The 26,283-nt window shown below is 41.8% G+C and overlaps 2 protein-coding genes across 9 annotated transcripts; one reads left to right on the top strand and one right to left on the bottom strand.

Annotated features, from left to right (window-relative positions):
- Positions 1-1,302: 1,302 nt before the first annotated feature.
- g6pd (glucose-6-phosphate dehydrogenase) lies at positions 1,303-12,731 on the bottom strand. Of its 7 annotated transcripts, none has more exons than XM_023990723.2 (14): positions 12,592-12,731; positions 11,770-11,808; positions 10,754-10,875; positions 7,136-7,173; positions 6,936-7,044; positions 6,588-6,805; positions 6,196-6,357; positions 5,966-6,091; positions 5,758-5,851; positions 5,385-5,571; positions 3,094-3,329; positions 2,864-2,940; positions 2,192-2,284; positions 1,303-2,082 (listed from the first exon to the last, which is right to left on the bottom strand). In XM_023990723.2, exons 1-14 carry the CDS (start codon positions 12,611-12,613, stop codon positions 1,992-1,994), a joined length of 1,614 nt encoding a protein of 537 aa, XP_023846491.1. In that variant the 5' UTR covers positions 12,614-12,731; the 3' UTR covers positions 1,303-1,991. The 7 variants fall into 7 exon arrangements, with proteins under 7 accessions (XP_023846491.1, XP_023846492.1, XP_023846493.1 ...); XM_023990724.2 differs by having other exon boundaries at positions 6,196-6,354; XM_023990725.2 differs by lacking the exon at positions 12,592-12,731 and adding an exon at positions 12,399-12,556.
- Positions 12,732-23,344: 10,613 nt separating this feature from the next.
- Positions 23,345-25,124, top strand: LOC111966241 (sperm microtubule inner protein 11-like). 2 transcript variants are annotated; one of them, XM_023990722.1, is made up of 4 exons: positions 23,345-23,581; positions 24,122-24,307; positions 24,398-24,536; positions 24,632-25,124. In XM_023990722.1, the coding sequence occupies exons 1-4, from the start codon at positions 23,446-23,448 to the stop codon at positions 24,678-24,680; spliced, it is 510 nt and encodes a 169-aa protein (XP_023846490.1). In that variant the 5' UTR covers positions 23,345-23,445; the 3' UTR covers positions 24,681-25,124. The 2 variants fall into 2 exon arrangements, with proteins under 2 accessions (XP_023846490.1, XP_023846488.1); XM_023990720.2 differs by having other exon boundaries at positions 23,347-23,581; positions 24,089-24,307.
- The last annotated feature ends 1,159 nt before the right edge of the window (positions 25,125-26,283 follow it).

The following is a 26,283-nucleotide window of genomic DNA, read 5'->3' as shown; positions in this document are numbered from 1 at the left end:
TCTTGGTGGTKCCAAACTTCTTCCATTTAAGAATGATGGATGCCACTGTGTTCTTGGACCTTCAAATACTGCAGACCTTTTTTGGTACCCTTCCCCAGATCTGTGCCTCGACAAAATCCTGTCTTTCTGAGCTCTACGGACAATTCCTTCGACCTCATGGCTTGGTTTTTGCTCTGACATGAACTGTCGAAGTTGTCATCAAGGCAAAGGGTGGCTATTTGAAGAATCTCATAAAATATTGTGATTTGTTTAAACACTTTTGTTAACTACATGATTCCATATGTTATTTCTTAGTTTTGATGTCTTCACTTATTGTATAATGTAGAAAATAGTGAAAAGAAACCTTGGAATGAGTAGGTGTCCAAACTTGACTGGTAGTGTGTGTGTACACACACACACACTTCTAGAGACCAACCCCTTAACACAATACCTGTATCAATTGAGAATGCACACTGCAGAAATTACTGGTTTATTCCAAGTTTGGAAATATAACATGAATGTTCGGTCTATAGCAATACAGTACGTCATTATAAAGATGGCATCATATGTTGAACCTGTGACAGACTTTGCCGTTTCTAAACAAACATCAGTAACTTAATAGGCCTGAAAATGTAAACAAAAAGGAATGAAACAGTCACAGCTCTTTTCTTGGAAATAAGCACACTAAAGCCTTGTTCTAGTACAATTTTGCTTTGTAAGAAATTGGAGAGGAAACTGCCTGCAGAAAATATTGACCCCTGCATTCAACCACCAGGTTTTAAACCCACTTCAATGCAACAATTATTATGCAATCATGATTTTGCTTGGTCCAAAATAGCATAAGAAAAACAAAGATTACATTAATAGAAAAACACTTAATCTGTTAAAGGGATACTTTAGGATTTTAGCAATGAGGCACTTTATTTACTTCCCCAGAGTCAGATGGACTCATGGCTACCATTTGTGTCCAGTATGAAGGAAGTTAGAGGTAGTCGGGCAAGCAAACGTTAACTAGCGTTAGCGCAATGACTGGAAGTCTATAGGTATCTACTAGCATAATGGCAGATACCTGGTTGATCCTGCCAGTAGCATATGCTTTTCTCAAAGATTAAGCCATGCCAGTCATTCGTGCGAACACTACAGTAGTTAGTTTCGTGAGACCATGATATCGCTAACTTCCTTCATACTGGACACAGAGACAATAGTATCCACGAGTTTTGGCCTCATTGCCAAAATCCCAAAGTACCCCTTTAATACAGGTGGTAATAGCAGAGGGTGGTAGACATTCATTGTAATTCCCACCATTAAAACAGGTTATCCATGTTTTGTTCTCAGTCTCCATGTAAAAACACCCAGGTCTAACTTTTGGTAGCTATGATCACTAGCTGATCACAGAGCTGTAGAATGTTTTGTCTAAGAGTAGCCTAATTCTGTTTCTCTCCCTTCTGCCTCAAGTGTGTACTGAAGAAAGTGGAAACCTCTCCAGCCCATGCTTACACCCATTCAATGGAATCAGTCCTGTTCTACCACTCTCCCATTCCGAAGTTTTCACTTGTACACCCCCCCCCACCCCTTATGGGATGGACTGGTGTGATGAGTATGTTGGAAATAAGTGCACACTTCTGGGTGAAGGGTAGCGAATTGGATCGCAACCAGCTTTTGAATCCATGACGAGAAGTAAAAGCTGAAACAGAATTGGGCTAGTGTTCGCTCGCTCTTCCCTTGTTCCCCAGTGGTTAAGCACCTCCTCCCTCCCTAGTTAAGACCTGACAGATACAAGTGACACCAGAGCATTAATGTAGTACCTGAGACCTAGGCTATGCTCCAATACTATTAAATAGCTTCCTTTCCATATTTCCTAGTCTTTCTCGACGGTTGCCGTGACAGGTCTGGAAAGGAAAGAGCAATAGTAGAAACCACCAGACCCAAAGAAGACATTCAAAAGTATTGCAACGTTACACCACTCTGCCTCTTCCTCTTCCTCTACCCATCCCTCTTCTTCCTCTCCTCCCTCACAGTCGGTGGGGGTTGACCCATTTGTATGTTCCTTCGTAACGGAAACCGACCCTCTTTGAGAGCTCGTCCGCTTCCGTTGGACCCCGGCTAGGAAGAAGGAAAGGAACAAATCCATCACAAAAATAACAATATCGCTGACAAATGAATGTGACTATTGACATGAGATAGTTGTTAAACTGTGACGGGTAAATCTTACCTTCCATATTTGTAGGGTGTGGGGGGAGTCTTCTCGTTCTCTATCTGATGAAGGAGAGGCGTAAAGATCCTCCAGGCTTCCCTCAGCTCATCACTAAGAGAAAATATAATGTAAGGGACAGTAATGCAGCCAATGGGAGAAGCAACCCTATGGCACCATGTAGTGGACAGAATAATGCATGGGCGATATACCGTATACCGGGGTATTTCAAAATGCCGATGGTATGATTTTCAAAACCAATTTTTTTTTTTGGGGGGGGGTGAGCGGCTTGGTCTAATCCAATCGTTGCAGCAGACTCAACCGATACCCCGCCCGTTTTCTTAAGACAGACCTAGACAATAGTTGTTTGGATCACACAGCGCTTCACACGGTTTGAGTGAAAGAGATGCATGCTGGCAGCAGAAGATAACTTTTCCGATGACAGATAATTACAAACAAAAAAATTGTCATAATCGTATTCTGAAAATTCGATACTCGTTTTGTCCGAGTACTCTTCACACCCCTACCTGGAAGTGCATCCCCCTTGTGTGCACTTCGGGTAATACTATAATATGGTACAGAAACAGGGTGGGAAATCTGGATACGGCCCAACCCTAATGCATGTTCATGGTCTTATTTGCGTAACACAAACATTATGGCAACAGAGGGAACTTCGGAGACAGACGGACTGACCTTCTGACAAAGTGCATCTGGCTGCCACAGAAGACGTCCAGGATGAGACGCTCGTAGGCGTCGGGCAACTTCACATCCTGAGGAGAGAAGATTACAGTGAAAATGGARCAAATATGTTTGAACGTTTGTGCCTGCATATGAGTTGCTAAAATGGGAGAGTGTGGCGAGGTTGTGTGTGTGGGTGTCCCTTTTCTAGGAATGATTGGGTGTGTGTTCATTCAGTATCTCACCTTGTATCTGCTCTTGTAGGTGAGGTCCAGCTCCGTCTCCTCGGGGTGGAAGTACACGCCTGGTTTCTTGCTCATCATCTTGGCGTAGACGGCCTCGTTGGGCTGCACGCGCACAACCAGCTCATTCCTACGACACTGCGCGCCAAAGATGTCCCCCGGGACGTCGGTGAACTGCAACCGGACCTCTGCTTTCCGCTCATTCAGGGCTTTGCCGCAACGCAGGATGAAGGGAACACCTTTGGATGAACAAATAGTTATTTAAAATGTCCAATGCAGCCGTTTTTATCTCTATCAAATCATTTCTGGGTAACAATTAAGTACCTTACTGTTAATTTAATTGGAAAATGAAAAAAATAAAAAAATAATGCTTCTTAGAAAAAGAGCAATTTCTCAAGCAAGAATTTTGCGAGGACTGTCAGAGGGGTTTGAGCTGGGAGGGGAAACTGAAAATGTGTTGTTATTGGCAGAGGTTTGGAACTCTTTATGATTGGTCTAACTAATTTACCACATGGCGATGTGACATGGAAGGCCAAAACTCCCTCCCACCAAAACAGGCTGAAATTTCAGGCKGTCTTCTCAAATAGCTCTTATAAAGGCATTATCATAACTTTCACAGTTTTATTTGAACCTCCGTGTGGAAATACAGTACCAAATCAAGTTGACACCTACTCATTCCAGGGTTTTTATTTATTTTTTACTATTTTCTACATTGTACAATAATAGCRAAGACATCAAAACTATGAAATAACACGTATGGAATCATGTAGTAACAAAATAAAGGGTTCAACAAATGAAAATGTTATTTGAGATTCTTCAAAGTAGCCATCCTTTGCCTTGTTGACAGCTTTGCATTCTCTCAACCAGCTTCATGAGGAATTCACCTGGAATGCATTTCAATTAACAGGTGTGCCTTGTTAGTTAATTTGTGGAATTTCTTTCCTTCTTAATGCGTTTGACCCAATCAGTTGTGTTGTGTCAAGGTAGGGTTGGTATACAGAATATAGCCCTATTTGGTAAAAGACCCAGTCCATATTATGGCAAGAACAGCTCAAATAAGCAAAGAGAAACGACAGTCCATCATTACTTTAAGACATAAAGGTCAGTCAATCTGGAAAATGTCAAGAACTTTGAAAGTTTCTTCAAGCGCTGTCACAAAAACCATCAAGCGTTATGATGAAACTGGCTCTCATGAGGACCRCCACAGGAAGGGAAGACCCAGAATTACCTCTGCTGCAGAGGATAAGTTAGAGTTACCAGCCTCAGAAATTGCAGCCCAAATAAATGCTTCAGAGTTCAAGTAACAGACACATCTCAACATCAACTGTTCAGAGGAAACAGCGTGAATCAGGGTTTCATGGTCAAATTGTTGCAAAGAAACCACTACTAAAGGACACCGATAAGAAGAGACTTTCTTGGGCGAAGAAGCACGAGCAATGGATATTAGACTGTCGGAAATCTGTCCTTTGGTCTGAGGAGTCCAAATGTTTTATTTTTGGTTCCAACCACTGTCTTTTTGAGATGCTGAGTTTATGAACGGATGATCTCCGCATGTGTGGTTCCCACCGTGAAGCATGGAGTTGGTGTGATGGTGCTTTGCTGGTGACACTGTCTGTGATTTATTTAGAATTCAAGGCACACTTAACAAGCATGGCTACCACAGCATTCTGCAGCGATAGGCCATCCCATCTGGTTTGCGCTTAGTGGGACTATCATTTGTTTTTCAATAGGACAATGACACCTCCAGGCTGTGTAAGGGCTATTTGACCAAGAAGGAGAGATGGAGTGCTGCATCAGATGACCCGGCCTCCACAATCACCCGACCTCAACCCAATTGAGATGGTTTGGGATGAGTTGGACCGCAGAGTGAAGGAAACACARCCAACAAATGGGAACTCCTTCAAGACTGAAGCTGGTTGAGAGAATGCCAAGATTGTGCAAAGCTGTAATCAACGCAAAGGGTGGCTACTTTGAAGAATCTAAGATATATTTAGATTTGTTTAACACTTTTGGTTACTACATGATTCCATATGTGTTATTTCACAGTTTTGATGTCTTCACTATTATTCTAAAGTCTCGAAAATAGTGAAAATAAAGAAAAACCTTTGAATGAATAGGTGTGTCCAAACTTTTGACTGGTACAGTATAGATGAAACACAAAAAAATATAATCCCGTTTTTGACTGCACTGGGCCTTTAAGAGTTATCACTGAGTAGAGAGCTGGTTTGACCAGACAGTGAAAGCACAACAAGCAACAACACCATGCCATGGAGAGAGAAAGCAGAGGTTCTCACCATCCCAGCGCTCGTTGTGCACGTAGAGCACAGCTGTGGCAAAGGTGGCCTGGGTGGAGCCTTTGGGGACAGTGGGGTCATCAAGGTAACCCAGCTTGGCGTCCCCCTCTCCCTCTGGGTCGCCCACGTACTGCCCCAACACCACATCTGACATGGTAATGGGGGCGATGCACTTCAGCACCTTCACCTGCAGAGGGAGACAGTGGTCAGGGAGAGTAAGTAAGAAGTGATAGGTTTGAAGACTAATTGTTGATTCTGTTTGTTTGTTTTTTATTAATAAAGATGATATCAGTAGTTTTCTAGAGGAGCCAATGGTAAAGTCAAGTAAAGACGTGTTTTGGGCTTTAGCCAGGTTGTGCCCATGTTATTGTACCTTTTCATCCCTGACATCATCAGAGCTGGTGGAGGCTGGCTTCTCCATGGCAACCAGAGAGAGCATCTGGAGCAAGTGGTTCTGCATGACATCACTAAAGAAAATACGGAATTGGTGGTGAGAAGTTAGACGGACTAGTAGAACATGGCCAGAATAAATGCCTTCATTGAGGTTTGATTTCATTAAGCACTAAGCCAGTTCCCCTCACCGGATGATGCCAAAGTCGTCAAAGTAGCCGCCTCGGCCCTGGGTGCCGAAGGGTTCTTTGAAGGTGAGGACCACACACGCTATGCTGTCCCTGTTCCAGATTGGCCCAAAGATCCGGTTCCCGAACCTGGAACATTTACCACTGTTTAACCTCAGCCTTATTGACATGGACATAGCTGAGAGACACAGCTGTCTGTGACAAGGTTTATTCATGTTCTCTCATCTCTGTACCTGAGGACCATGAGGTTCTGCACCATCTCCTTGCCCAGGTAGTGGTCTATGCGGTAGATCTGATCCTCAGTAAACAGGGAGGAGAGGTGGGTGGACAGCTCCTCAGAGCTCTGCAGGTCACGACCAAACGGCTTCTCCACAATCACCCTGTTCCAGCCCCTACTAAACACACACAGATAGGAGGGGAGTTCAGCATGATTTGGTTATTTAACAGCAGAAGAGGGGAACATTCATCTCATGACCAACCCTTCCCAGACAATACCAATTACATATACAGCAAGTGGATTAAATATGACCAGGCCTGTCCCAGTCCCTACCAATAGAGAAGGATTCAGAGGAGAGGGAGTCTGAGACTAAACAGTAAAACAGACAGACATAACAGGCTCACTGACTTGGTGCTCATGCAGTGGTGCTTAATGTTCTTGGTGACATCGTGGTAGATGCTGGGCGGCAGGGCCAGGTAGAAGAGGCGGTTGGCCTCACCACCCCCGGGCAGGGACAACAGGTGGGTGTGGAGGTTGGAGAAGGCACTCTCCTCAGTGTACTTCCCACTGACATAAGAGTTACGGCTGAAGAACACAGACAACCGTTCCGCCTCAGAGTCTGCCACCTGGGACCACAGAGCGATAGGAACGTTGTCGCATGTCGTCATTGGTTTTAGCACATGCACAAACACATTAACGGTGTCAAATGTGGGTCAGTGTGTAATGCTTGATGATTTGTTCATGGGAAAGTCTTACCTTCAGATAGGGCATGCAGGCAGTTTTGATGGCATCCACCGTGAGGTCAGAGCGGGCAAAGCCCACAAAGTGAGTCTGTTCAGGAAGGAGCCCATCTCTAAACAACCACCTGAGTGAGACGGGGGAGAAGAATAGAGAAAAGCTCATAACTAGTCTTATTACATGACACCTCACAACTGCCCTGGGCTACACATACTCACCATAGAGTTGGGTAGATTTTCTTCTTGGCTAGATCCCCCTAAAGAGCATTGTAAACACAAGACCAGATTAGTCACCTCTAAAATAGTTAGTTGAAACAGAGGCCCCTGGCCTATATAGCCTAGTGGCACTACAAGACAGTTCATTCAAGGTCTGTCAGTGTGGAGTTTACTAGTACAGTAAACAAGGCTATAAATAAGGGTTCCTTACTTGATACTACTGCTGGTTGCAGTTTGGACAGTTAGTAGTAGGCTGTAGTGGCCTATTTAGGATTTACGCAATAGCAGTAATCCAACTGGGAGCACTGCTAACTACAGAGAGGCAGCAGCAGCGACACAGCCTGAAGAAAACTGGCCAAGTACAAAGCCAAAGAATATTCTGAAGGCAATAACCCTTACGAAATCTGGTATGAAATAAATGGAGAAATTACGGTACCTATCATCACAGAGAATAATAAAAATAATAAAAAATATATAGATAACAAAGCAACACTGTTAAACATCTATACAGGCACAATAACTGAGGATCACTTCTTTTTTTAAATCTAACAAAGCATTCCTCACTAGTTTCAGCACCACTATACCACGGGTCCTTCAGTAATGTTTTTTAGCGAATGCTGGGTTATCTGATGTTTGTCACTTGAGGAAATGCTTCAAAAATAAAAATCATTCATCCGAATGGCCTTATTGACTATTATTTATGAGCTTATCTGTTTCCTATTCCAGTGAGGGGTGTTGGTTTGCTGTGTAATACTGAATAATTTGCTTAGTGTGCCTTTCAATGACACATTGAGTTACACCTATGAACTGCTGGCCTAGTGTCCCGCCTCAGCTGAGAGAAAAATGCAAATGTAGGGTGACTCGACAAAGATCTCTTCACTCTTCCGTTCATGATGAAAGTCATGCACACTGATCCCACTATATTCCTCTCTCCCTTTCACAAAAGCAGACAATCTCAATTACCACGTTTCCATCCACAGTTTTTATGCAAGTTAAGTCATACCGTATAAAAGAAAATCACGACAGCTGTCAGATATTTTTGTCTTTCTGTGTTAATGATGCAAGAAATGGTTGTGGAAACRTGTTTATGCACAAACATTGATATAATAACCATCATRTCGAAGTAAACTTGGAGTCACGTGATGAAACATAAGCCTTATTAGATAGCCTAGTTTCTCTCACCATGACTATGTTTTCATTGCTTTAGTGAAGTGAAAATAGAGATTACCTTCAATAATTGGAAATGTGACCCTGTTCCTGTGCCATGGATCAACAGATGAATATTTGGCCTACAATCTTACATCACCATTAGGCTAAGTACAGTCCCATCCAGCAAGCCTGTATGGTACCTTGTACCAAGGTAAGTGTGCAATATTTACTGAACCGTTTCATTGGCACAGCAACTGCAATGAGGCCATGTTGAGTGAGGTGGTGTGCACGTGCAACACCACCTGGTGATTGGTTTGTGCTTGTGGAGTGACAAGGACAGACTGCAGCATTGGAAACAAAGCATATTTTACAGTAGCCTATGCATAGCCTTTTGTAGTACAATCACTGTTCCTAAAAACCACAGCTCTGCCTTACCATTACCCCATCCTGATTCCAGACTTGCCTCTATTGCTATGACAGGAAACTGCTGACAGACAGTGACACTGCACTATTCAGCCCTTGTTCCACTCCTTTCAAACAAAAGTAAATAGAGCAGGAGAAAGTAGATGGAAGAGAAGTGGGCGGAATAATTAAATATCAGAACTACTCTCCCACACTTTATCAGCAAACTAGGCAGGTCTTTACAAGTCAGCAGAGAACAAGGAAACAGGAAATAAACCGTGTAGGCCTAGAGAGGGTGTCATTCCTAGAGAAGGAAATAGYATAAGAAAATGCAACTTCAGAGTGCCTGGACTTAGTCACTGGATTGATAATCCTAGTAGGTATTGAAAGGAGAATAAATTATTATAGGCTGTGGGAAATATGAAATTCTGGCTCRTTAAACTCGCTCTAAATGACTGGGTAACTTGGTCATTATGCTGAGCTCTCAAAACAATTGGTCAACAAAAGATCAGTTCTTACACTATGATTGGCCAACAAACTATCTGTGCTCAAATGATTGCCTAACAAATGGTCTGAGCTGACCATGATTGGCTAACAAACAGCCTGTGTCCAAACCAWAACCAACAATCAGGAACCTTGTTATGTTTGTTCTCTGTATCAAGGCCAGACTACAGAAAGCTCAAGTGATTCTGGGGTTGCTTAGTTACACAAGCGCTGTTGTGTCTCAATGAAATTTAGACATTTCCTCAAAACAGGTCATGTGCAACCTCTCTCTTTTCCGTTTTAAATTTTCAACAACTTTCTCACAAAATGTGTTCCCTTCTATGTCCACCTAAAATCTATTATAAAGTGTTTATAAAATAGGTATAACAGATTCTGCAGTTTGGTAGCCTACATTTAGTAAATMGCTAGGCTAATCCAGTGTCTTAGATATATCTTGAACTTCCTCATTAACCAACCTTTTTATGCGAGTAAAGTACATGTCGGATAAATTATTTTTTTTTTTTTTAAGTAATGACAAGCCTGATGGTAACAGAATTTTTCGGTAAACTTTCCAAATGTCAACAAAACAAAACACGCTACACAAGGTGGGATATTTCTGTGTCGGTCAAATTAATATTGCGAGAAATKCTGGTGGAAACACTTTTACACGCAAACATTGATACAATAACCATCATATGGAAGTAAGCTTAGAGTCACACGATGACACGTTGTGTGGTCCTCCCACTACAACTCATCAGGAAAGCATGCCGTTTATTAGGCTACTRAGGAAATAAGTGATGAACTTCACAGGGTRRTGAAAGTGCARGGTGATGAGCTTGATGCTCCGTTWCAATAAATATCGAGGATCTTATTCTGATAATCGATGCYTGGCTGCCATGACATATAAAAATAATATTGCTCTTTTGTCCATAATAACCTCATGTAGGCTATACATGTGCTCCAGCCAACAGAGTGCAGATMGCACTGWTGGCTAGAGCGCATGTGCAAATACCWGAGTCRGCACATTCTCTATATACAGTAACAAAACAAATTCGGTGAGAAAACCATCAGTAGAGTTGAAAACGCATTGGAAACCCCTTTAACTTTATTTATTTGGTACATGGGAATTTAACCGCAAAATKTATTTTTATGTGCACTACGTCATCTCGCACAGCCTTTTATATGCAACAAGTACATTTTATGGGAACATCTCTGGTGGGAAAATGCGCATATTGTTTTTAKGCAGATTTTWGAATATTCGCATGAAAATCTGTCGCCAATTGGATGGAAATCTAGCTAAAGAATGCATTACAGGTTTCATTTCATAATCGCTCATACATTTTCTGAGCATTTCATAAATGTCCACAAAAAAGGTTAGATGATGTTCGCAATCTCAAGTGATTCACTYATTTTGTCAGTCACTCTCTCCAGTAAGCATCCAACACACACACACTCACATCCATCATTCCATTTACTCAAACAACTTTGATAATGATACAATTCATTTTGACAGTGCTTTGAAGGTCTAAAACATGCAGGGTCATTGATCAATTATCAGAGTAACCTCTCACAACCCCCCCCCCTCACCGATGCTCCCATGATGATGAAGATGTGAGCGTCGGACTGACGGAACTCCTCATCCTCATGCAGCTCCTTCCGCAGCTCCCCAAACACCTCGGACCGAGAGAGGGGAATGGAGCTCATTTTTCCTAGGCAAAGGTAAATGTCAAAAAACAAGTYATTATCAAGAACAGGATTGATTGGCCTAACATTTATGATAACACCTGTGGGAGGAACACACACACATTCACACAAGAACAATACAGTGTAGTCCACTGTAGTCTAGTTTAATAGCGTAAGCCTATTGAAGGCATGACTTCAATATCACACTATTAYGCAAATAGACTAGAGCACTACTCTGGGCCCTGACTGACACAATGATTCATACCAATGGAGTACAAACAGCCACAACCACTTTTCAAACACAAAACAAGTTAAACACTGCTTTCAAACAATGAATTTTCTAGACATTCAGAGAAACAGCCTTGGGATAAACAAAGGAGGCTGGCACCAATAAGTGAAAGAGAACAATAGATTGAAACATTCTTAGTTGTACCTCCTTGTGTGCTATAGGCAGTAAGATTGGACATAGAGGAACAGATATTTGGAAAATGTAGATCTACTTTCAGGAAGCACTTGTCGTTTTCTTTTCAGGAGAACAGTTTTAGCCCTAAATATTTTTAACAAATGTCACTTTATTTGAAAAGGACACTTAAAAAACACAGCCTATATAGAGTCTATAAAACCACAAATCATATGGTAAAGATATTAAACCATTTTAGGCCAAACTTTTCTTCTCATACGGCTGATAAGAAATCAAGACATTGTGTGCCACCTTCAAAAATATTAATACTCTTATCTTACCTACACGGAAATGGTGTAGACCTAAGACCTTGTTTAGCACCTCTTCTAAGTCGATATTTTGTCACATAATATGTAAGTGGAATAGACTAAATAAGTCCACTAAGAAATACACAAAATCTACATGCAAGACGACACAGTTACATCACTATTTCTGTATACGCCAGTAATCATAATCATACCGGGTCCTTGTTGTGCAATGGCAACACCGGCCGGTCTCTCTTGGGTCAGGGAGAGAGAGAATCCACAACAAGAGCAGGGAGAGGGGTAATTAAACGGTCAATGTAATATTAGCTAGCTAGCTACAGTTTACAGAATGTGCACCTCTCTCGGATAAGCATTCTCCACTTTGCAGACACAAATAGTCACAACACACCATCCACTATAATGTTATTAGCAAAATCCTCAACCCAATCCCGTATTTAAAAAGGCTCAACACATCTAGCCGTGCWGTGACCACAAATAACACGGGGTACGTTTAGCTAGCCAAGCTAGCTAACTTAGACGAATTTGCACCTGTACACGGTAACGTTAGCTAGCTAGCAAACTAGTCACGCTCTATACAAAATATTTGGACCTAGGTTACMCACCAAAGTAACTAGCTAACTATAAATTACACGAGTTTCTTTAATAACAAAACACCAAACAGACACTATCGTTAGMTAAAACATCCCAGCATCATATTCGTGGCTGTTTTGACAGAATGACAAGCATGCAGTCAGCTGCAAAATGACCCGTTAGCGTGCGGCTAGCTGTCAATGTGTTCGTAGTAGGCAGAGGGATAGCTTTTTGTTTTTAAATTAACACTTACTTCCAGCCATTTCCAATTCAAACGATTAACTTTAACTGAGAATGCGGAGATTACAGCGCGAACCCCGACCGACACTTCTGTAAATTGCCAAGCACCAAGCTACTTGCAGTGCATCTCTAACGCAGTTTCCTTCTTCCCTGTTATAATGACACAACTGAATTCAGTGATTTTATTGGTTTAAAGAGAAACTCACCAGCGCTCGATGCACTTCCCATTACTGATGGCTTCAATGACGGCACATTCCGAAAGACAAATAAAAGATGGACGGGGCGGAGTTCTAGTGTGCACTCTTCAGAGAATAATACACCAATCAAAGTGAACAGCTAGCCCACTGACATGTACATTAAGTGGATCAGTAGTAGTAGGCTACTAGAGGCCAATACTGCCTGGGATTATCAATGCCATCATGTATTAAACCGCATGAACGAACATGGAAGAGATACCAAAAGGCAAACACTTCAAATTCTAAGTACTAAAGGTCAACAGGTCATAATCTGGTATGGAAGATGTCCKTAGTCCATTATCTGAAAATACTTAATTTCAGATGGGATTATTAGAACGACGTATATGCGTACGCTTGATTTAATTCTCCATGATATTGTAGAGAACGGCGGTTCAGGGAAGCGAATCCGCGTCGCTGGTGTGAAAAAAGCAAGCACCCTATGCATYGTGCAAATCGGGTTAACCCACTTGGTAGTAATTGTAACATAGCGAGGATAGCTACAATATATACCACACACAGTACACAAAAAAACTTGAAGGAAAACAAATGTAGTTTGGGATGGTGAATTGTAAAGAATTTCACAAATTCAAATGTGTATTTTGAAGTGTACAAAGCACTAGTGCCAAAACAGAAATGATCACAAATTCCTCTAATTGGGGTCCTCTACAAAAGATCTTCAAAAGCCTCAACATTTTCAGCTTCTCCTTTTAATAAATAAATAATACAAAACATTAATTCAAACTGGGCAGTGTGCCATATTTCATAAATTCATGTGTTGTAATCAAAAAAGTGCAGGGGCTCCCAAATGTAATGCATAATGKAGATGTCCACCTTCCTCCATGGATCCCATTGCTCAGCTGGCTGAGTCACAGCTATTCATCACCACTATCTCGGTCTACTGTCAAGCATTTGCCTGGAAGAGGGATTCTTCAGGAGAGAACACCATACACACACACACATGCAATGTAATTAGAATAATGTTGAGCAGAATAAAAGGCTATTGTGCACTGCAAGTGACCACAATRCTCTGTTCTGCACTTTCCTCCTAAAGAAACAGTGCAGCATGAATATAGCCAAGCTATGTGTAACAGCATGTGTACACTGTAAAGTAGTTAACGTTCTTGTGCTGCAATACAAGACAACAATCAGTGTTTTGTCCTGGAGAGGAGAAAATGACTTCCAAATGGTCTCCAAATATTGTATATGGAACAAACCCATGTACGAGACCCACAGTAAGACTTCCAGAGCAGTGAAGAAGAGATGTATTTATTATCATTGTGTAACTGTGAAATAGACTAACCCTAATCAAATATTTCTTGACAGTTTAGAATGTCATGGTTACGTACAGGTGTGAAATGCCACACTTGCGCAGGGTCCACCGCATTTCTAATCCCTACAGGCGCGAGAGTYCAGTGACAACCAGCGCTGCCCCAGGGGTCGCATGCAGACACAGTTTAGTGGGATGTGTACTCAAAATACTACACACACAAATGTTATGTTTGGGAAAAAATACTGTGTGGCAATTATATGGAACCTGCACAGATACGGCTCTGTATATTGTACATGATTTAGACTAAAGTACCTGGTTTCCTCCAATGTTGTGGTGTCAAGTGTCAGTGTGCAGCGGTTAGGACGGAGTCAGGCGCAGGACACATAACTGAGTAAAAKACGTACTTTACTCGAAAAGAAACAATGATTTACACGCAGGGACCAACACACCAGCTCACAGAAGTCTTAAAMACTAAACAAAGAACAAACACGCACAAAACCATGTGGGAACCAGAGGGTTAAATAGGGAATAAATTACAACGTAATGGGAACCAGGTRTGTACAATCAAGACAGAACAACATAGAAAAAGAAACGTAGATCGGTGGCAGCTAGAAAGCCGGTGACGTCGACCGCCGAACGCAGCCCGAGCAAGGAGAGGCACCAACTTTGGCGGAAGTCGTGACATGTGACATGTGACATGTGGCATGTGTAAGATAACTGGTTTCCCACCCTTATTATTTTCTCCCACATCCAGGCAAGTCTTAGAGCCAGAGTTCTTGAGCTGATAAAATAGCTTTTTGGTAGAATATTGATTAAAAAAAGTAGATGAGTAATTATAAACTGACAATCCAATTTCTAATGAAAGTGAAATAAATTGAACATAAACATTGTGCAAGTACCATGTGAYATTTTTGCAGCTTAGCTTCTCTTTAAGTTTGAGGCTTTCTGAGATGTCACCATATTTGTTCTGAGCGAACAGGAAGAAGAAAAATAAAGCAAAGATTGCTGTGTCATTTTTTATTTATTTTTTGTTACATACACCAGATAGCTGCAGTGAAATTTGTTGTTTTTTACAGGGTCAGCCATAGTGCAAATTAGAGTTAAAGGGCAATTCACCACTTTTCATCGTCATTTTCATTATCTCCAGCACAATACGAGTGTCAACATATGTGAAATAGCACATTTCTCGAGAAAAAAAAAAATATATATAGTTATATAGTTTCACATAACATCATCAAAAGTTAAGTGATTTTTTTCAAAACAGTGATTTTCAAACACCATGAGATTCGGGGTGAGCAAGAAAGTACCCTCCCTTGGGCTAGAAACCCRTTGCAGGTTTTGAAAATGGCTGTTTCTTTGCTTTCAAGCCTACCCTGTAATGTCACAGAGAAGSATTTGTTTATGACCTTTTTTGTCTTGTATTTTTACCCACAGATTATAGAAATGCACTGTTTTCACATAAGTAGACACTGGTTTGGTGCTGAAGATGAGGTTGTAAAGTSGCAGAATTGCCCTTTAAGTGCCTTGCTCAAGGACACAGCAACAGATTTTTCCCCTTGACGACTCAGGTATTCAAACCTTTCGGTTACTGGCCCAATGCTCAAATTTTTCCATTATGTGAACAATAATGCACACTCTTAGAAAAAAGTGTTCCRAAAGGGTTCTTTGGCTGTCCCCATAGGATAMATATTTTGGGTTCCAAGGAGAATCCTCTGTGGAAAGGGTTTTTACATGGAACCCAAAACAGTTTTACCTGGAACCAAAATGGTTCTGCATGGAACCAAACAGGTTAATGAAAGAGTTTTCCTATGGGGACAGCCAAAGAACCCTTTTAGGTTCWAGAAAGCACCTTTTTTTCTAAGAGTGCAGGATAYAGTGCAATACCACACTTTAATCAGCTGAGCGATATGTGCAACAGTGTGAGAACAGAACCTAGACCCCCAATTGTCATGTGTAAAAAGGTTTGTGAGGACACACTATTCAAGTTTCAAGTTTTATTAGTCATCTTTACAAGATACATATGGTATATACGGTCCAACGAACTGCTTACCTGCAGGTTCCTTCTCGACAATGCAACAACAAGAAATAATAAAGTATACAAATACAAACATAAAGTAAATGGCTGAGTAGAATAGAATAAACATTTTAGCATAAGTATAATACTTAGCTCAATTGATAGAGCATGGTGCTTGTAACGGTAGTGGGTTCGATTTCCGGGGCCACCCATACGTAAAATATATGCATGCATTACTATAAGTCGCTTTGTATAAAAGTGTCTGCTAAATGGCATATATACAGGCAGGCACAATTTATAGTACAATATTTACACATGTATTTGGATTGGGCTTGCAAGTGTTTAAATTGTGCAGTATGAACAATAGTTAATAAGAGTCTGGTAGCAGTAATTGTGATGTGTGTGTAGCATGAATGTTTATATGTGTGATTGAGTGCAACGGTGTGGACAATCAGTGCAGGTGGTCGGTCCAGTTTGTGTTCCSCAGTCTGATGGCTTGTAGATAGAAACTGTCTCTGAGCCTGTTGGTGTCAGACCTCATGCTCCGATACAGTCTGATGGCTTGTAGATAGAAACTGTCTCTGAGCCTGTTGGTGTCAGACCTGATACTCCGACGGTAAAGGAGTGAACAGCTCATGGCTGGGGTGTGTGGGGTTTTTGATGACGCTGCAGGACTTCCCCAGGCACCGTTTCAAGTAGATGTCCTGGATGGGTGGGAATTTCTTCAGACGGTTTAGGACGTTAAAGGTGGTGTTGCACCCTCTTGACAARAGTGGTGTTGTTGTTGGTCCATGTCAAGTCATCGGTGTTGTGGACACAAAGGAACGGCTCCAAGTACAAACCATATTCTGCTGTCTCTGATGGCACAGAAATTTAACCTGACGAGAACAAGGATTAATTACCTGCGGTGGCAGGTGTGGTGAAGACCTCCGATGTTCATGCAAAGGATGAATCTGGCCCAGTGGGAGTGACATTTTTTTAAAAAGTGGATCCCTGCCTTTTGTAGTATCAGGATGGGTAGAAAAATAATTTGGGTACTGTTAAATCGGTGAAAGTAGCTCGAAGTGAAYTTTTATGTATTTTCTCCGCCCAGAGGGAGCTGGCCCTCTGCATCACGGGACTCGGGACAAGACCTGTGACTTGCTTTGCTCTCGTTAAGTGTTGACGTGGAGCAACTGACATTTTAGATTCCCTGTGTCTGTGACACCCRCGGTTTGGTGCGACGCAGATCCGGTGGCGAGCGTGGTGAAGCTGAGAAGACACTGTCTGTCCTTTTGAGTTTTGAAGCAGTCACCCACTAAGGTGTTTCAGATGCMAAGCTTATGCTCATGTTGCAGCGGTGTGTAGGAGGGAGATTCCGAGATGTGAGAAGTGTGCAGGAAGGAATGGGACAAAGGAATGTGTAGTATTGGTGGTGTGTCAATTGTGGGGGTGCCCATGCTGCTGGGGATCAGAAGTGTCCRGTGTGAGAGAGACGGTAAGGTTGCCAGGGTCAGAGTAGAACAGCAGGTGCCATATGCTGAGACAGTAAAGAGAGTAGAGGATGATGGGTCAAGGGTRAGTAGTAGGCCTAGGCCAATACACAGTGATACAAATGTGTGTTTCAGTAAGGTTGGCTCCTTAGCATTCATTGCCATGGTTATTAACTGCACCACAGAAATGGAATGTAAATCACAGAAAATAGTTGTTGTGGTGGCAGCTGCAGAGAAGTACTTGGGTGTATGAGAATTTACTGCAGAAGAGTTACAAGATTTATTGAACGAAAGAGTCCTGTCCTCCCAGGCCGTCGGCCTGGTGTAGGATCTGTTAGGGTCAAGTAGAATGGGATAGTGACCTATAGGTGCATGGTTAGTTGGTGGTGCAATTTGTTTTTTAAATGTGCGAATGCCATGATACCAAAGAAGAAGAACATCAGTCAGGCCAACATAATTGTTGAGGTACTTCCTGCCCATCCACATTCTGCATAACTTACCCYGAAGGACATCTCCACATTCTCACCTCCCCAGATCTCCATCTTGTCATCGTAGGTCCCAATGTACTCAAAGTAAGTCTTAGAAATAGAGAACAGACCACCGGCAAAGGCAGGAATCCTAAGTGGAGATAGTATATTTATGTTAAGTATGACATCACTTCACCAAACGTGTGTGTGTGTGTGTTTGTGTAAAAGTCCCTGACAGGATGTTTCATTCTTGCGTTGCTTCTTGTCTTCCTCATGGATCTGCTCCCAACTGAAGGCCAGGCTCCAGTCGAAGTTTCTACTATTATGGACAAGGTTAACGATGGCAAATCTCAGGGCTGACCACGRCAGTGGGCTCCTCTACTATCCTAGCAGGTTCCAGTCAGCCATTGAAACACTCACCCAACAAGGGATACGAAAAAGAGACACATACACTATATATGCARAAGTATGTGTACACCGGTTCAAATTAGTGGATTCGGCTATWTCAGCCACACCCGTTGCTGACAGGTGTATCAAATTGAGCACACAGCCATGCAATCTCCATAGACAAATATTGGCTGTAGAATGGCCTGCCGARGAGCTCAGTGACTTTCAACGTGGCTCCGTCCTAGGATGCCATCTTTCCAACAARTCAGTTCGTCAAATTTCTGCCCTGCTAGAGCTTCCCCAGTCAACTGTAAGTGCTGTTATTGTGGAAACGTCTGTGGACACCTGCTCATTGAAAATCGAATTCCAAAATCATGGGCATTAATATGGAGTTGGTCCCCCCTTTGCTGCTATAACAGCCTTCACTCTTCTGGGAAGGCTTTCCACTAGATGTTGGAACATTGCTGCAGGGACTTGCTTCTATTCAGCCACACGAGTATTAGTGAGGTCGATCACTGATGTTGGGCGATTAGGCCTGACTCGCAGTCGGCGTTCCAATTTATCCCAAAGGTGTTCGATGTGGTTGAGGTCAGGGCTCTGTCAAGGAGAGTCAAGTTCTTCCACACCGATCTCGACAAACCATATCTGTATGGACCTCGCTTTGTGCACTGGGGCATTGTCATGCTGAAACAGGAAAGGGCTCTCCCAAAAACAGCCCCAGACCATTATTCCTCATCCACCAAACTTTACAGTTGGCACTATACATTGGGGCAGGTAGCGTTCTCCTGACATCCGCCAAACCCAGATTCCTCCGTTGTACTGCCAGATGGTGAAGCGTGATTCATCACTCCAGAGAATACTCCAGAGTCCAGAGAATACTCCAGAGTCCAATGGCGGCGAGCTTTACACCACTCCAGCAGACACTTGGCATTGTGCATGGTGATCTTAGGCTTGTGTGTGGCTGCTGGGCCATGAAAACCCATTTCATGAAGATCCCGACGAACAGTTCTTGTGCTGAGGTTGCTTTCAGAGGCAGTTTGGAACTCAGTAGTGAGTGTTGCAACCAAGGACAGACGATTTGTACACGCTCCGCGTTTCAGCACTCGTTCTGTGAACTTGTGTGGTCTACCCCTTCGTGGCTGAGCCGTTGTTTCCACTTCACAATAACAGCACTTACAGTTGACCAGGGCAGCTCTAACAGGGCAGACTTGTTGGAAAGATGGCATCCTATAACGGTGMMACRTTGAAAGTCACTGAGCTCTTCAGTAAGGCCATTTAAGGCCAGGACAGTCTGCCACTTTCAGTCAGGCTTATAACACCTTACGTACCACAATCTGTGCTAGAATCATCCGGCAGTAGTATTTTTGTGGTGTAGAACCCAGGTAGACAGCGTTGGTCAGGGGGGTTAGTCCCAGGCTCTGAGGGAGGGGGCAGGGGACCACMGATCTGGAAGCCCATGTTTGACACGGCACCTCTGACCACACCCATTTACCAAACAATAAAAAKAATCTCCGAAGCACTAACCTTAAGACTTACTTATGCTGAACTGGAGTCCAGAGCCATCTCACTCATATCTCTACATAACAGAGGATTAGGCTACGACGTCATGTCTCAGTACACAAAAATAGCTGGAACAAATATGTTTACTGTAAGAAAAACAGGTAAAGGAATGCATGCCAGTCATAATATTGCRCAGAGTCTGAAGACACTGATTTCTTTACAGACATAAAGCCAGTGTGTCTAACAGCATTATTGTAGGAAAAGAGACCCAAATGTCCCATTATGCACCAAGTTTGTATTGGAAACATTTGTTGTCTATTTATTGTGTGCCTTCTGAACCACGATAAATCTTCTTAGGGCTAGGCGTCCCGCTAGCAGGACAACTTCCGGTGAAACTGGAGKGCGCGCAATTCAAATAAATAATCATAAATATTATGGATATTAAACATTTAGGTACATACAAGTGTCTTATATYGGTTGAAAGCTTAAATTCTTGTTAATCTAACTGCACCRTCCGATTTACAGTAGCTATTACATCGAAAGYATGCCATGCAATTGTTTGAGGACGGCGCCCCACAAAATATTTTTCCACGGCACAGGTTTCATAAATTCACAAATAGCGATTAAATATTCGTTACTGTCTAAAAATCTTWCTCTKWTTTGTCATCCAAAGGGTCCCAGATATAACATTGTTAGATAAAATCCTTCTTTATATCCCAAAAAGTATGTTTAGTTGGCGCCATCGATTTGAGTAATCCACTCGTTCAACATGCAGAGAAAGGAATCTGAAAATCTACCACTAAACTTTGTTTCAACAAGTCAAAATACGTTTCTATTTACTCCTCAGATACCCTGAAATGTAATCAAACTATAATATTTCTTGCGGACAGAAGTATGTTCAATAGGAAACCGATTTTAGCAGGTGCGTCTTGTCTTCATGACGCGCCCAAACACGAATTTCCAAGACTGTGTCCCTGTACTAAAACTGATATTTCTTATTCGTTTTGGAAGTTACAAGCCTGAAACCTTGAACATAGACTGCTGACACCCTGTGGAAKCWATAGGAATTGCACCCTGGGAGCTAGAATTAAGTATGCCCCTATACTTTCCATTGTAAGAGCATGGTTTCTCAAAAAACAAAAATTCYGGTTGGTTTTTCTTTGGGTTTTCTCCTWCCATATCTATTGTGTTATATTCACCTACATTATTTAAACATTTCTACAAACTTCAAAGTGTTTTCTTTCCAATGGTACCAATTATATGCATATCCTGGGTTCAGGGCCAGAGCAACAGGCAGTTTACTTTGGGCATGTCATTCAGGCGGAAATTGAGAAAAAAGGGGCCTAGTTGRAAACATTTGGTCTATTTATTGTGTGCCTTCTGAACCACTATAAAGAACATTTGTCACAGTGCCTACAATAAACACAGTACATGCATTATTTGAAATAAGATGTTAAACTGGAAAATAGAACACAATGTTGATTTTTTTTCTTTATTTTCTCCTTCTTTTTTAAAATAGTAATATGTTTCCTTAGTCATTGTGGTCTTAGTTTAAATTTGTGTTGCTGTTCTTGTCCATTAGCGTTCAGTATTTTGTCATGTTCTACACTGCTGCTTCTTCAACAGATTATTTTATTTAACTAGGCAAGTCAGTTAAGAACAAACTCTTATTTAGAATGACAACCTAGGTACAGTGGGTTGTTCAGATTATTAAACTTGTCAGCTCATGGATTTGATCTTGCAACCTTTCAGTTACTGGCYCAACCCTCTAACCACTAGGCTACCTGCCGCCCCAGCTAATGGGGATCCGAATAAAAATCATCATCATCATCGTCATCATCATCATGGACTTCTCACCATATCATCGTTCTTAATGTGCCTGTTGTTCCATCTTCCCTGCTCACCTTTTGTCTCAAGCACATTGTTCGATTTTTTTCAATAACGGAGCAAGAAGAGCATCTGTCAAAATGCAATTATATCTGAACGTTTTGTAACGTCTCAACCTTTTGAACAGACCCCTGCTTCTTCGCCAAGGCTCCACGGCAAAGTCTAAATGGGATACTTGGGACGGTTAATGTAAGGTTTATGTAAGGGTAGGGTTGGTTAAAACCTATTAAGGATCCGCCCCTTTTCAATTTTTGCCTATAATGACATACCCAAATCTAACTGTCTGTAGCTCAGGACCTAAAGCAAGGATATGCATATTCTTGATACCATTTGAAAGGAAACACTTTGAAGTTTGTGGAAATGTTCAATTATTGTAGGAGAATATAACAGATTAGATCTGGTAAAAGATAATACAAAGAAAATAMCATGCATTTTTTTGTACCATCATCTTTGAAATGCAAGACAAAGGCCATAATGTATTATTCCAGCCCAGGAGCAATGTAGATTTTGGCCACTAGATGGAAGCWGTGTATGTGCAAAGTTTTAGACTGATCCAATGAACCATTGCATTTATGTTCAAAATTTTGTCAAGATTGCCCAAATGTGCCTAATTGTGTTCTTAATACATTTTCAAGTTCATAACAGTGCACTCTACTCAAACAATAGCATGGTATTCTTTCACTGTAATAGCTACTGTAAATGTCTTGTTACTTACAACCTCATGCTCATGTGACAAAGTGAAAATGAAGAGTTTCCATCAACCTCACCCGCAATGTAGATATCGAAGAACGCCGCAGTTCGCGGGTAGAGTAGTGGGTGAAACCATTCACATCAGGAAAAGGTGTGATATAAATAAAGTTTCCTTTCATTATGTGTTGTTGAATCCATAAGAATATTATTATATTTGCTGCCATTGTAGTAAGGTTGGCATACGAGAGGTCTTCGAACTTACCATTTTTGTATTATTTTCTTTGAAAGAACAACTAGTGGGTTTTGAGTGCTTCTCCCTTATTTGGGAAGTTAGTCTGCCTGCTCCTCAGTCTGAGAGAGATAGTCTGAGAGCAGGTTCATGTCTCCTTCCTCTGTATATAAAAACTGTTTAAAACTGTCTTTGGAAAATGGGTTCATATATCTCAAAGTCAATAGCGAATGTGATTTTCTTACAACCTTAAAAGGTTTATATAAAAAGGGTTCTGCTGGTGCTCTGTATTTATGGCTTAATATCACTTGACATTGAGGGCATGTATCATTACTTTTGCTCATATCTAAAATATATATTGTGTCCTACCTAACCAGTGAACGTGTGGCTGTGACCGTCCTGTCAATGCCTGTCATCACTGTTTGATATCTTTTACTGCAGGTATGCTTTTCTGCATTTAAAAAAACAAACAATTAACACAACGCATGTATACTATACGATCACTTTGTGGATTGAGTCTGAGAGATATTCTGAGAGTAGTGAACATGTGGCTGTGACCATCCTGTCAATACCTGTCATCACTGTTTTATATATTTTACTGCAGATCAAAACAGAGTCAACCTGAAGTGTGGGTGTCCGTGTGCSTTTCTTCTGGGGGGCTATGTGACGTTGGTTACACTWATCACATTAGCTTACGTTAGCTCARCYGTCCCGCGGGGGACTCACCGATCCTGTAGACTGGTTGGGTTTAGGGACGTACCAAGGATTCAAAATAGCGCTAACCCCGGCTCCACCCACTGATAGCCGGAAGTCCAACTGATGGGTGGCACTTGTTACCATGGTTCCGTGTAAAACAGAACACATTGTGATTTATTTACAGAGCGCTTGCTTGCCTTGCCCACGTTTTTATGCTATCCTGGACAGCTTCAGACTGTTGCTGGCCACGGTACTTTATGGCTTTCTTCGGGATAACAAATTTGGGCTATCAAAATCCCATCGGAGACAAGATGCTAGTGAATCCACGAGCGTCTGCTTCCCACCGCGGTGAGTGACAAGTGCTTTGTTAATTCTATCTACGTTAACGTTAGCTAGCTACTTAGCTAAGAGCCTTTGGTTTGGGCAATTCCATAGTAACGGAATTACGCTGAGATTCAGACGTTTCACTTTAAAATGTAGCCATACCAAACAAAAAACATTGATTTCAAAGTTTAACAAACATTATAACTCTACTATGCACAAGGATKACTTTTAACAATTTCCAAAGACATTTTTACAAAAACAYATTTACCGGAAGAACTGTGCAGATAAATGTAGTAACAGAATACAATTGAGGGGCATTGTACCGTAATTCTGTTACCAAACTGTGCATCTGCATTTWTTTTWTTTTTTACCTTACTTGGTTATTATTTCTAAATAGCAACATTTTAGCTAAATGTTCAATTATTATAACAAGCTAAATAATTCCACATTTGTCAGTCTGTAAATTGTGATATAAGCTTTTTTTCATAACTGTGTTAGTTAATCTGTGCTGGCATGGATAATAATTTGAAGGTAAAAGCACGCCAGACTCCCTGACCTTTACAGATGAGGTTGATTTAAGGAGCTCTACCAAACAGTCAAGACTGCCCCCTATACAAGCCCAGAGGGGACCCCCAAAATGCACTGATACCTGCAGCATCTACAACCAGCCACCTCCCTTCAGCCCAGACATACACCAGGGGAGCCAGGAGCGATACAGAGAGATGCTCAAACGGGTTCAGACACCCAGATGTCAGTTTATGTGACTTCTTTTTGCATKAATTGAATACACTTATCATCCCTGGGATCAGTATTGACTGACATGGGCTCTYTCTTCCCTAGCCCCGAACSAGCTGTACTCAGTGCCCCTGACAGACAGCCAGCAGTGTGGATGGTGGATGCCCAATGGAGGCCAAGGAAATACGCAGGAACGCTGGACCCAAGTCAGACGATTCCCCCGCAAGAACAGTGAGATGACGAAGTGAGTGTCATGTCTGACTTTTAGCTTTACAATTTGTTTCTTGAAGTCAGATGTGTCAGTGGCCTGTTCTCACTCTACCTACTGTTTTTCCTCAGGTTTGTGAAAGAGATGTCAATGACGGACCGGGAGTTCAGCTTATTTTGATTTCCTATCCTGCAGTAAGACAAGCATGCACACGATCCCAAGACCCTTTGGGACTGTTGAACTGTAAGGACTTTTCTGCTTTTGATAAACAGCCACTTTCGTCATAGCATGCAATTTTTTTGGGAGCTACTGTATCATGTTGTCAATTGACGTCTGCCTTTCAACTGGTACAATTGAGCTGTTACCTCCCTCCAGAGGAATAAAATGGTAATACCCACAAGGAAAGAATAGAGAGTTTTTTGTTTCAGTAATTAGCTACTGTCACTCAGTAAGACCATTCAGGAGACCTTTGGGATAGTAACTGAATATCTGGGATCAGGTATATTGTTACTAAATAGTGTCTAGCTGCCAAATATTTGATAGTGTGTTTGTATTTTTGGTAAAGCTTGTATTTTGCATAATTTCAGTACATTAAGTAAAGCAATAAAATTATAACTAAACGTTTTCCTTGTGTTATCTTTAAAACTTTTTTCTAAATAAGCTAACATTACAGTATCATTATTACAACATATGAGGTCAAAGGAATATCCAGATATGTTTTTTTTTATATTACTGGATCATTATTAGGCAGAAGTCATTTTTTACTCTCTGTCGGTACACTTTTGGCAGCTTAACTGGCCTTCAGACATTCAGTATCTTTACCCTATCCTAACTCCTCCCTCATGTAGTAGTATCCGTCCCTGTTGTCTCGTATGCAGTGTGCTTTAACTTGYTRGTCCCTTTCCGATATGCACGTGTAAATGTCATGATCTGGGAGAGAGCCACTCTACCTGAGGAGCGACGCTGTTTCCGATTACAGGGCCATTGAGTGAGTCAGTCAACACACGCACCCATCTCAATGGTGGCCTTTAAAAATGCAGAGGATGTGGCTGTAGCTACCAAGTTTCTGTATGTTTGGCACTGTAACTCCTTCATGATAGTGCATGGAGGAACAAAGCTATGAATCTCATGTATGACAGTTTGTGGGTATCTGTGGCTGCTTGCTCTCAACATCCTCTAAGGCTTTCATTGGTCAACATCTGCTCAATGACAATCAGCCAATGGTGATCCCAGTTTTGACAGCAGGTAAAGAAAGCTGCACTAATACCACATAAAACGAATCAAAACAGCCATTGATTTTAGTTTTTTTTTTTATTCAAGGGGAACTGTTCTTTTTCTCTTTGTCAATGTCCTCAACTCTTGTCCTTCAACTCAGGGGTAGAAAACAAACTAACAAAAAGGAAARGGTTCGAAAAGGGTTCATTAGGCCTGAACAAAACACAGTTTCAGTAGTACTGGGACAACCCTCTTCCTCCCGTCCCCTAAAAACATCCCAAGAGTCAACAATCAACTTCCACCCAACCCAAAGACAGGACAGCCCATAGAAATAGAATGGACACAACGTGCATCATCTTACTTACCACATCCATTCTATGTATTATATTTCTATGTGCATCACTCTTAGTTGGTCACCTATGTCMTCTATCGACCCCATGACCTTTACTGTTGCCTGGCKGTCCCACACGCTCAAGGCCAAATATCACTGCACTGGGAGGGACCAATAGCATGAGGCAGCATTAGCTTGCTTTGGTACGAACATGATCAACTGTTACTGTAGTTGCCA

Source organism: Salvelinus sp. IW2-2015, linkage group LG7 (assembly GCF_002910315.2).
Source record: "Salvelinus sp. IW2-2015 linkage group LG7, ASM291031v2, whole genome shotgun sequence".
In the NCBI taxonomy this organism is placed as follows: domain Eukaryota; kingdom Metazoa; phylum Chordata; class Actinopteri; order Salmoniformes; family Salmonidae; genus Salvelinus; species Salvelinus sp. IW2-2015.
This window is presented reverse-complemented; position numbering and strand designations above follow the sequence as displayed.